This window comes from Macaca mulatta, chromosome 13 (genome assembly GCF_049350105.2).
Source record: "Macaca mulatta isolate MMU2019108-1 chromosome 13, T2T-MMU8v2.0, whole genome shotgun sequence".
In the NCBI taxonomy this organism is placed as follows: Eukaryota; Metazoa; Chordata; class Mammalia; order Primates; family Cercopithecidae; genus Macaca; species Macaca mulatta.
The window spans coordinates 10,726,336-10,738,651 of NC_133418.1; the positions used below are offsets into that span (position 1 = coordinate 10,726,336).

At 43.0% G+C, this 12,316-nt stretch overlaps 1 protein-coding gene across 1 annotated transcript in view; it reads left to right on the plus strand.

Annotated features, from left to right (window-relative positions):
• The first annotated feature begins 2,425 nt into the window (after window positions 1-2,425).
• The window catches only part of SLC9A2 (solute carrier family 9 member A2), a 91,060-nt gene continuing 81,169 nt past the window's right edge, over window positions 2,426-12,316 (plus strand). Inside the window, exon 1 of the mRNA XM_001108368.5 lies at window positions 2,426-5,157. Within this exon, the coding sequence (XP_001108368.3) occupies window positions 4,062-5,157 (1,096 nt within the window). The 5' untranslated portion in view covers window positions 2,426-4,061. The remainder of the gene's footprint in view (window positions 5,158-12,316) is intronic.

Genomic DNA, 12,316 nt, shown 5'->3' on the forward strand with positions numbered 1-12,316 from the left:
GACTTTAGTTTTTCTCCCTGCAAGGTAAGTTCAGTTTTTGCTTTCTGACTGCCTTGCATGTCAGAGTTCAGATGATACATGACAAAGTTGAAAGGACAGGGAGTCTCTCTTCCCACATGCAACATCACAGTATCTGGAGCAGGATGAGCCAGGATGTAGGCGTGTGTCCATTCTACACAGATGTTTTAAATTCATATCTTAAATTTTTAAAACTTTTTATAAAGAAACATAAAATTACTTGTCCCAAGTCCCTTATTTTATGGAGGAAAACCAAAGCACTGAAAAATTTGGTGGTTGGATATCTGAAACTCTCTTAGCTTAAATATTTGAGGAGAATTCAATATTAAAAGTACCATTGTTAGCTGGGTGTGGTGGTGTGCCTGTAGTCCCAACTACTTAGGAGGCTGAGAAGGGAGGATCACTTGAGTCCAGGAGTTATTAGGAGTTTGAGGCCAGCCTGGGCAACACAGTGAGACTCCATCTCTACAAAACTAAACAACAAAAAAGTACCACTATTATTTATAAGCTTGAATTTGCAGAAAGTACCTTTTCATAAAGCAAAACATTTCTCTGCTGAAACAAATATATGTGGCCAAAAAGAAAGAGAGAAAAACATTAATTCTGTGGGCATCAGTAAAATGTTCACACCGCTGCATGACTGCTCTCTGGGAAGAAGTCCTTAGATTTTTGCTGAGAAGTAAGTCTCTTAAAAAAAGACAGTAGTTTAAACATTGAGAACTTTCAAATATAATAATAAAATAACCAAATCAACAATATTATGAGTGTCAACTTTTTATAGGCAAAGATTCTCAATTGATCTATTACCCAACTAATGGCTAGAGGTTGCACAATGTAGAATTTAAAGAAAGGGGAATATAAAATATGAATATTATAAAAATGTGCAAAGAATAGCGTGACATATTAGTATCTATTATTAGTAACTATTGCGATTGTTACACTGGTATCTGAGGATGGAGCCGTTCCCTGGTCTCTGTCTCTTGATTGAACATACATTGCTTCCGCATACTAGCTTCTAAGGGAGGTGCTAACCTCTGGCGCCGCACTGTGGTCCAGAAGAGCTACTGCCACTAATGAGCTGTTTCCTTCCTCTCTGTCAGCCTCCACTCTACATCTGAAAAAGACGGATAGCACATTAAGCCTTTTGGAGCTGTGAAGAATATGTTTGCTGGCATGCAGAGACCTCTGCCTGCTCCTTCATACAGAAGTTCCTGAGGTCTCAACATTCAACAACTCTTCAGTAAGCTCTAAGCTCTGTACGGCAAGAGACACAAAGTTAAACCTCAGTTCTTCCTGAAGTTTCCAGTGCAGGAGCAGGAGATTTAAGATCAGTCCTGGGTTAGGTCAGGATCCTAATCTCCTCTGCATAGCTCGTGTTTTTATATTTTAAGGTGCGTGTCCTCTTAAGCTAACTCTGTTTTATTTTACTAATTTCTTTCCCTTGGACCAGAAAGTATTCCAAAATTCTTTGTGATTCCTAGTGATGCCAGATCTAGTGTCTTGCTTGATGGCTGTATAATTCAGGAGTTATTCCTACTAAAGTACTCCATTAAATACAGTAATATTCTAACAGACCACTCTAGAGCAAAGTACAGACAAAAAAAAAGTACGTGTTTGCCTTAGAAGATTCATACATTCCTAGTAAATATTTCCATGCTATGTGAAAGTCAATCTCAAATCAGGTAACTATAATTTCTAAAAATATTTAGAAATTTTGTAATGTGATTAAATTCATATATCATTTGGATAGACGGGGGAAAAAAGACATGAGAGATCCCACAATGTGAACCAGGGATCACTGGAGGAAAACATTTCATGTGAAACTAGGAGAATTCATGTCCATCCTGCAACTGACCTAACTGTGAGAAAGGCCTGCAGTTCAGATCCCTAATGTGTGGGAGCTGTTCATTTCATCGTCATTTCATACATTTATTCGTCCAACACATATTTAGCAGGTACTCACTGTCTCCAGGCACTATGCTAGGAGCTAAAGATAAAAGAATGAGTCAAACAGACCAATACCTTCACAGAGATTTTCAGTAGGAGAAAAGCAAAATGATTAAGTGCTGAAAAGTTATGGGAAATCAAAGGGCATAAAAGAGGACCCCCAATTAGTCCAGAAATTCAGCTACCAGGTAAGATGTCTAAAGGTCACGAAGAAACCACTAAAGGGTTTTAAATGTGTACCCACATTTCGCTTCTTGCTTCAGTCATTCTATGGGTTGGTGTTACCACTTTCACGGCTGAGCTCCTAGTCAGAGGGCATTTTGAAGAAAGAGCCAGGCCAAGTCGCTCTCGGCATAGGGACATAATTTAACTCTTTTAAGATTTGCTTTAAGGGAAAGATGAAAAGCGTCTTTTTAAAACTAATTTATTTACTTACAAGAATAAATAAAAGGACTTTTTTTTTTTTTTCCAAATGTAAAAAAGAAAAGTGGATAGCCTTTGACTTCAGTAGCATAGATGTGTAAAGTTAAATTGATACCACATAGGGTCTATGGGCAGTGAGGGCCCAGAAACAGATCTGTCATTCATTTACTGGTTCATGATGCACAATCATTCTTAAAAGTGTTGTGTGACAAACTCCTAGAAATTATTGTCTAAATGTGCCCTCTCCCTATTACTATGTCACTAAGTGTGTAGACCTGCCTGATTCACTTACTAAAACTGTATCCTGCGATAACTTTTTGGAACAATCCCTGAAATATTCTCCACTGCTTATTTTGCAGTAGCTGAGAATATAGCCTGCTGTTTATGGGCAACTAGTCATGGGGTAAAGGGTGAGATGAAACCAGTGTTAGCCTGGGTAGGCCTGGGCGTGAATTCCTTCTAGATACTTACTTAATGTGTGAACTTGATTAAGTCTATTTGTTTATTTTAAAAAATTTTTACACTATATTTCTTCACTTATAAAATGGGTAAAAAATATCTGCCTCTTTGGATTTTTATGATTAACAGAAAAATGCAAGTAAAGTGCCTTGTATTGAGCTTCCCATGTAGAGATAGGTACTCAAAAATTTTAAAAAGCTCTTATTTGCTGCCTTTTCACGGGGGTATGTTAGGCACATACCTTTAATAAAAGTTTCCAGTGAAAGGAGAAGGGGAGGCTGAGTTTGGGATGCGCAGTGATTCTTTTTAAGATAATATCTTTAGTTTCAATTCTGTAGCACTTTTGAAAAACTGGTGCTTTGTGAAACAGCAAATGAAGTAGTGCTCTGTAACATCTCTCAGAATTCTTCTCTCTTTTTAGCCTGGACCCATTACTTTGAAGGTCCAAAGAGGACTGTTCCTTATTTTCTTCTATGCAGGTGGAGGATTTTTTTTCTTGTACCCTCTGCTGACATCTCATTGATTTTCTATGTTAAAACTTAGAAGAAAAAAAAAACTGCTTTGAAGGTCGAACTGCCTGGTGTTTGTTTAATAGTAGAAGCCACGCGTTTTGACACATCAAAGATTAAGAAAAGAGGAGGATTTTTATTTCATAACTATCAAAGGGAAAACTTTGAGTTAATTGAATGGCAACTAGTCCCCTTTGTGCTCATTTCAGTTTCTGGCGATAAAGATGCTCGAACAGTGAGATCGCAACCAGTGAAGAAGGCTGCGCTCTGAAGGACAGGAAAGGTTGGCTCTGCATGAGAAAGCCCTTTCAGATCCAGAAGGAGAATCGCGCTTCCTTTCTTTTCCTAACCACAGCCTGTCCTGTAATTAGGGGAGCAAGTCAATCTCAGCGAGGCAAATCACTGGTTTTCCATGAAATATTTATATTTCTTATGCTCTTGGACATGTACACCTCTAAGCCTAAAAGCGGAGAAAGATGTTTTGGTTTTACGTGAGCTGGGGGAGGGAGAAGAAAAGTGGCAGCGACAGTGTAGCAAATGGGTGAAAGCAGCACAGTGTGGCAGAGGAGAGAACAGGATTCCGACTCCGTGGGGGCGTGGGAACACTGAGTTCCGCACAGGGAGCTCCCCTGCGCAGAGCACCTTGTGCGCGAGTTGATAAACTCTCGCAAAGGAAACAAAATTTGGCTTTCCTAAACTTTCTGTATGTTCAGAGAACCCCATGCCTTGTCTTGGCCTCCGCAGCGCCCGACTGGGGTGACAGCACCCCTCCTCCACCGGCCCGGGCTTCTCCTCCGGACCGCGAGCCTGTGGCGGCTCCCCGCGCGCCCAGCGCACCGGGTGTCCCCTTGCAGGAGCCTGCGGGGGCGGGGGAGGAGGGAAGGGCGCGACGCGTGGGTCGCGCCGGTCCCTTCACTGGATGGACGTCCGACGCTGCCTCCGGGGCGGAGACAGCTCCGGCCACCATGCGCCCGGTGGGGCGATTCCACCCACAGTTCGCCGGCTCTGGGGGTGGCGGGTCTTGGCGCGCGGTGCCTGCGCCAAGGGAGGGCAGCCATCGCCCCCGTGGTCACTGGGGCCCTGCGTACCCCGCGGGCTCGAGCAGGTGCGCGGTGTGCCGGCCGGGTCCCCTTGTCCTCCTGCCCCGCGGCTTGGGCGCTGCGCCCGCCCCGCCCCCGCCCGCGGGCCGCCCTGGGCAGGGCCTGCAGCTGCGGCTGGGGAGCAGCTCACGGGCATGGGCCGGCGGCCGGCGGCGGAGGGCGGCTGAGGGCTGCTGAGGGTCCGCGCAGTGGCCTCTTGTCGCCCTGCACGTGCCTTGCCAGGCAGTGCGCCTGCTCACAGCGAGGACCTAGCCCTCTGGTTGCAGAGACCCGGTCCCGCAGCAGCGGCGGGTGGCTCTCGCTGCCCTGCTCTGCACGGGGCAGGGCGGAGCGGGCTGCGCAGCCCGGGCGCGATGCGTTGAGCGCTCGGAGGGCCAACCGCCGCGCCTCTCGGCGGCAACCGGCGGCACCCATGGAACCACTGGGCAACTGGAGGAGCCTGCGGGCGCCACCGCCTTCGATGCTGTTGCTGCTGCTCCTGCAGGTGGCGGGGCCCGTGGGCGCCCTGGCGGAGACCTTGCTGAACGCGCCGAGGGCCATGGGCACCAGCTCCAGCCCGCCCAGCCCTGCGAGCGTGGTGGCTCCCGGAACGACGCTGTTCGAGGAGAGCCGGCTGCCTGTGTTTACCCTGGATTACCCCCACGTGCAGATCCCCTTCGAGATCACTCTGTGGATCCTGCTGGCCTCCCTGGCCAAGATTGGTGAGCGAGCTAGACTCGTGGGGAATGGGAGGGGGCGATCTCGGGGGGACACCTGGAGGGTGACTGGGTCAGCCAGCTGACCTCTGGTCACTCAAGATAGTGACCGCCTCATCTTGAGTCAGGGCAGGGGCCACAGATGGAGCAGCTTCTTCTGGTTGAAAAGGACTCTAGGAAGAGCAGTTTCGCGTTTTGGTTCTTAAGTGAACGTTGGCCTTGAAATGGCCCCAAAGTGTGAGTTCTACAAACTTAGCGATTGCTGCTCACTTCTGCCGCACGGAACGCCAAGTTTGTCAGCCCTCTGCTTAAGTTGAGTGAGACCTGTTTATTGAAGTGTACCAGTCTCACCTGCAGGGAGAGAGGTGCAGATGAAACCCGGAGCTATTCATAATGTGGTTAAAACCCTGGATGCTACAGGAGAGAGGCGCCTTGGCAGTGACACAGTCCCTGCTGTGCGCCTGACTAATGAGTTGCATGGAAGGGGACCAGGGACACCTGAGTGCTTGCAGCTGCAATAGAAACGCCCTGTCTCCTCCCTCTATTGGGTTGAGGCTGTCACTCTCCAGGAAGCTTTTGCTTCAAGGGTGGCTGAGGCCAGTGAGGTGAGATGCATATTTAAAAATAATTAATTCTGGGCCCAGGACCATGGCCCAGCCTGTAATCCCAGCATATTAGGAGGCCCAAACGTGAGGATCCCTTGAGGCCAGGAGTTCAAGATCAACATGGGCAACATAGCAAGACCCCACAATACAAAAATAAAAAATCGGCCGGGCGCGGTGGCTAACGCCTGTAATCCCAGCACTTTGGGAGGCTGAGGCGGGTGGATCATGAGGTCAGAAGTTCAAGACCAGACTGGTCAACATGGTGAAACTCTGTTTCTAGTACAAATACAAAAAGATTAGCCAGGCGTGGTGGCGGGCGCCTGTATTCCCAGCTAGTAGGGAGGCTGAGGGAGGGATTGCTTGAACCCAGGAGGCGGAGGTTGCAGTGAGCCGAGATTGCCACTGCACTCCAGCCTGGGTGACAAAGCGAGACTCTGTCTCAAAAATAAATAAATAAATAAAAAGTAGCCTGGTGTTGTGGTGCACGTGTGTATTCCCAGTTACTTGGAGGCTGAGGCGGGAGCCTGAAGGAGGAGGATAGCTTAAACTCAGGAGGTTGCAGTTGCAGTGAGCCATGAATGACACCACTGCACTCCAGCCTGGGCCGCAGAGAGATACCTTGTCTCAGGAAAAACAAAGCAAAACAAAAAAACTACCCACTTTCACACTACCTTTAACTCTCATTTTGAAAGCAGAAACCTCAGAATATATTATCTCATCTTCATTACCCATGCCCCAGAAACTTTTATGTTATGAGCATGGTGCTTTATATTATTTTTACTTTATATTTTAAAGACTTTATAAAAATCCTGAAATATATTAACTACTGTTATAATGAATCAAATAAGTTATTAGGTCCAAAGAATGTAGGCATTACATATGTTTTATGTCTTTACCCTGTGAGATGAGGCAAATTTCCATAAAGAATGAAAAGACACGTTGTCTGCCATCCTCAGGGAGCTTATTGATGAGTAGAGAGAGGTGTACACACTATGTGATTATTGCCCAGGACACTGCTAAGTAGGGTGACAAACTCAGAAAAGACAGTATGCCATTGCAGGGAAGCAGAGAGCACTTCCTCGTGCAGATAAAACTTTTAAACTGGATTTTCCAGGATGACCAGGATCTGGTCAGTTAGAGAGAAAAGGGAGCAACATTCCAGAGAGGAATGAACACAGACATAAATTGGGAGGGGAGCGCAAAACAGGTAGAAGGGATGCTTCACAGGAGGGTGGAAGTTGTGGTAGGTAAACCGGAAGCAAATCTTCATGCCAGATAAGATTAATTAGATTCTATTAGTGGTGACTAAGAGAGACACATATTATTTAATGACTCTGAAGTCTGTAATTGACTGGCTTTGACGTGGTTCTACTAGTTGAGTGTCTTAATTCCACTGATAAATGGTATAAGGGAAGGGGACTTCCCCATCTATCAACCAGATAGGCACATTTGTGTAAATTCATTGCCTCTAATAATAAACTCAGATGCCACAAGCCCGCCCTGTAGGGAGTGGCAATATTAATACTCCCACTAGTTGAGGTGGAAACTCTGAGTGAGTTTGCACCCAGAAGCACACAAAATGGCGAGCCAAAATGAATGACCTGTTCCCTGTCACTCCCTCTGAGCCTCAAGGCTCCATCACTGGAGGCCTGCTTCTGTGCCTGTTTCCATTACAGCTTCTCTGTTGCCATTTCTATTCCAACTCTCCCCTTTGTTCATCACTTCTGATTGTTTTAATCAGATTAATGACAATAATGACAGCCGCTAGGAGGCACTTAAGGGCATTATCTCTAATTTTTACAGTCACTATGCCAGGTAGGTGTTGATTTCCTGGTTTCATATAGGAGAAAATGAAAAAATGGGGAGATTAACTTGGTGGTGGGTGGTGAGCCAGATTTCCAGCCAGGTCTGTCTCATTTCTCATCTTTGTGCATTTCCAGAAGGCATGTTCCTTTGTGAGGATTAAATGAGAATGAATGTGTAACACCTTTAGAATAAAGCTGGGCACACTGTAAGTACTCCCTCACTTCATCCATACTGTCATCATTAGTAGCAGTGAGGACAGTGGTGTAGTCAGAGTAGCAGTAGTAACTGTACAGTTTCTGGCACTACAGAACCTTTTCCACTATTCACTGTCCTGGGCTGCCTCCTGTCTCTCTTTACTTCTGTTTTGGCCTCAGCCTTCTGCAAGTGTTCTTATTCTGTGGGCTGCCTTTCTGCACTTATTCTCTTGCTGTCCTGTTCCATTCATTTGACTGGACCAGCTCACTCTCACTGTGTGATATTTTGTTAAAGGCATTCATGGTTGCTTGCGAAACAGGTGCATTTGTCTCTCCACTAGCATCTTCTTAGCCCAGATGTGTTTATATTCCCTGGGACCCCTCTGTTCTACTTGCCAGTTTCTGCTTTCCCCTGCATCATGCTTTGCTATGGAAATCATCACATATTGCACCTCCTGTTCTCCCCCAAATTTGGAACGTCTCTGGCTACTACTTTATCTTTCCTTTCTGCATCTGAGTGTCACAGAGATGATAATTTCCACCCAGAGAGGGGTCTGAACAGCCAAATGGAGACTGCCACGGGTAGAGTGAAGGGTGTATTTCTCAGGACAGAATGTGGAGTTTTAGAGTCCAAAATGCTGGTGCCTGGGGTATTTACTCTAGATTCTTCTGCACAGAGCCCAGCCTTGTCCTGCAGCTTCCCCTGTGTTCCTAGAGGAGCCAGGAAATGCCCAGAAATCCCCACCCCTCCTCTTGCTCCCAGGGTCCTGAACTTTCTGTTTGGTTTTAAGCAGGATGGTCTTGGTGCTGTGGGACACTTTTGTACCCCACTAAACAGTCATCTAGTCATTTATCTTTCAACTTTTGCTCTGAAAAAGCCGTTTTGGGGTGGCTTATATGACTTAAGTTGCTCATATGAAGTGAATGAAGAGGAATTGCGGTGTGCAGGTGGTTGTGAAACTGTGGGATAATGCAAATGCTAACCCCTGCAAAATGCCATGGTTTCTATTTAGGGCACTTTTATGCCATTTGTGTAGTGTACCTAACCTTACCTGCCTCAGAGAACATGGAGAAGCATTGCTAGTGAAGAATCTAAACATGGTTAAATTAACAGGTTGTCCAAATTGGAAGCTCCAAATAACATTTGCAGGGTATTTAAATAATGCCTGATGGTGAATTCAGAATAGTTTTCTAATATAATATATATTATATTATATATTATAAGCCAATATAATCTTAGAAATATTACAATCAGAAGTGAGAAAATCCATTTTTGGCAAAGTAATGAATGATTCAGCTTAACTCTTAATTGTTACACTTCATTATCATTATCAGTTACACTTCATTATCATCACTTCATTATCAAAATCAACATCCTAATTACTTGGTCCAGAAAAAGTAGTTTTGTAATTATAACATTTACCAAAACAATGATAATGATGATAAAGATGATGATGAGTATATGCTTATGAAGTAGGTTAAAATATTTTTTTAAAGCACAGCAAATTTAGTATACCTCGGAAAAGCTTTAAAAGTTTTGTCAAGAAATGTTTCCTCATTCGATTTTTACTTAGGTCCTCGCACATGTGAATTCACATTATTCTTTCACTTTGAATATTTATATTTTGAGCAACTGTTGATTATTTTTACAGTTATAAATACACACTTTGCTTGATAAATCTTGTACAGAGGGATGGGGTTCTACAGCCTGGAATAATGGGTAGCCAAAGAATTAAGATACAATTTTCTGGTGTGTTTTAAGATTGCCTCCTCTGATTTCTTTGCCTGTGAAATGGCCGAGTGGGGTTTTTGCTAATTTGGGAGAACTTGGACATGGACTGTATTTCTTCTCAAGGTTTAAGGACAAAGCACTGAGTACCTTGCTGTCTAAAGTAACAGAGCCTCCTTCTTTGTCCTGGGGTTCCCCTAACATACCTTCCCATATCTTGAGGTCTTGTGAGGCTGGCCTATTTCCATCTCCTTTCAAGTGTCACTGGTCACTCTGCTCTTTTTTATTTTCTCTGCCCCTTAGTTGGAGTAGGATGCAGAATTTTCCACCTCTCTCCATCCTGCTGAATTATATTCTCATAATTTTAAGGGAAAGATAGCAGTTTGGCTCATGAAGACGTCTCCCATGGGATCCAGGCTATGCTAAAATTGATATCTGAAACCTAAGAGTTTCATATCTGTCTGAATTACAGAGACTTTGATCTCTGAAAAAAACTTATCCTTGCACTTAGCCTGTTTTTCTTTGTCCTCTGGTTTTCCTGAGGCATATTCATCAACTGGATGGTCGGTGGATGGAGCTCAGGGTCTTCACCTGCTATCTGAACCACATCTCACTTTGAATACACTTCTAAATTCAGGAGTTTCTGGTGGCAGGTATTGGTTCCTAGTAAAGTTAAAAGGAGAGCACTGATTCCTTTCCTTCTCAAAGCCTCCATCTTCTCCCAGTGGGCTGCTCACACATTTTCTGTTCTCTGTCTGAAGGAGGACTTCAACAGCTTTCTCATCTTCTCTCTGAAAACCAATTTGAGTGTCTTCTAGAATTTTGCCACTATACCTTACCTCTGAAGTAGTTTGGTACCCTTTAAAATAATAGATATTTTTATCATCAAATGAAAGTGTTACATTATACCCACTTTAACAATGATAACAATACTCAGCTTTATTTGTTACAGAATTATTTCACCTAGATTGAAGCCCTAAGAAGTATACAATGAACTATTCGCATAAACTGTTTGTTCTGGCTGGGTATGGTAGCTAACAATTGTGATCTCAGCACTTTGGGGGGCTGACGTAGGAGGATCACTTGAGGCCAGAAGTTTGAGACCAGCCTGGGCAACATAGTGAGACCCAATCTCTTCAAAACGTTAACAACAACAACAACAACAACAACAACAACAACAACAACAACAGAAAGCCAGGTTTGGAGGCCTGTGCCTTTAGTCCCAGCGACTCAGGAGATAGGCAGGAGGATCACTTGAGCTCAGGAGTTCAAGATTACAGTGACCTGTGATGACACCCCTGCACTCCAGTGTGGGTGGGCAACAGACAGATGGAGACCCGCTCTCTTAGAAACAAAAAACTAAACTGTTCCTTGGATGGTATAAAAACTCACTTGTAAAACAAAGTGAATTGATGGTTTTGGTATATGGATAGATTTTAATCAGTTGAGTCCATTGCTTTAATGTTTGTAGTTTTATTTGGTTTATCTGTGTCTTCTGGGATCAATTTTGGTTATCTGTATTTTTTATAAAATTATTATTTTGAGTTTTTAAAAATTTGTTGGAAGTTGTTTTATGATTTAAAAGATCTCCACTTTATATGCATATATGTTCTCCTTTCTGTTTCGAATATTGTTATGTTTTTCTTTTTTTCACCTCGATCAGGTATGCAGGAGTTTGTCTATTTGATACTTTATCAAAGAATTAGCTTTTGGTTAGCTTCTAAGTTATCTGCTTCTACTCTTACATTTATGATTTACTTACTTCAGCTTCCTTTGGGTTTATTTATTTAATCCTTGAATTGAAAGCTTAACCCATTAATTGTTTAGTTTACTTATGTTCTATTAATATTGTTAATTCACACCTTACAAGAGTAAGAAACACCAATATTTAAAAACATAATTAATATTATTTTCAATAGCTTCTCTGGTAGGTATTTTTATGAATCCCTGAGCTCCAAAACTGACACGCAGTTATGCTAAAATGACATCAGTCTTATTAACATGAACAAAATTACTTCAGTAGCTTACTTACTTATTGAAACTCCTAATAAGCCAATTCTCTAATCAATTTATCCAAAATATGGATATTTGCTTGTCTTCATTAAATTCGAATCTATGATATACTGCATACTTAACACTCTGTCACAAACTAAACGTATTCATCATACTAAAAGTTTATGTAAATCCATCTTTGATACAAGTAATACCAATAAAGATAATGGTAAAGACAAAAGATTTAAGGGAAATTATGCAAATGACTTATCAGTTTCTGAATAAATTGCATGATCGCTTTACCGCTGTTAAGTAGGAAACCATGGGTGTTCTGAAAGGATTACTTAACACGGCATACCAATGATAAAACTGGAATGGTGACTGCTTTTGATGGATCTCATCTCAGGATGCTCAGAGTCTACAAAATCAGTTTGATTTTCATGGAGCCAAAGGAATGCTTCATGAACTAAAATAGGATTAGTCAATGAAACTCTTCTTAAAGATGAATTCTCATGATCCAAATGGGTAAATTTTGGAAGAATGGCAATATATGTTATTTAAGTCTAGAAATATTCCCCTTTTTCCTACTTTAGTTGCATTGCATAGTTTTGATATGCACGGTTTTCGCTGTCACTCAGCTCTCAGTATTTTTAAACCCCCTTGTGATATTTAATGCTAACTCAATGATTAGTCAGAATTTTACTTCTCAGTTAATAAACTTATGGAGATTTGGGGTTTTTTTGTTGTCGTCAGTTTTAGAGAGAGATTCTCACTGTGTTGCCTTGGCTGCTCTCAAACTACTTAGCTCAAATGATTCTCCTGCTTAAGCCTCCTACGTA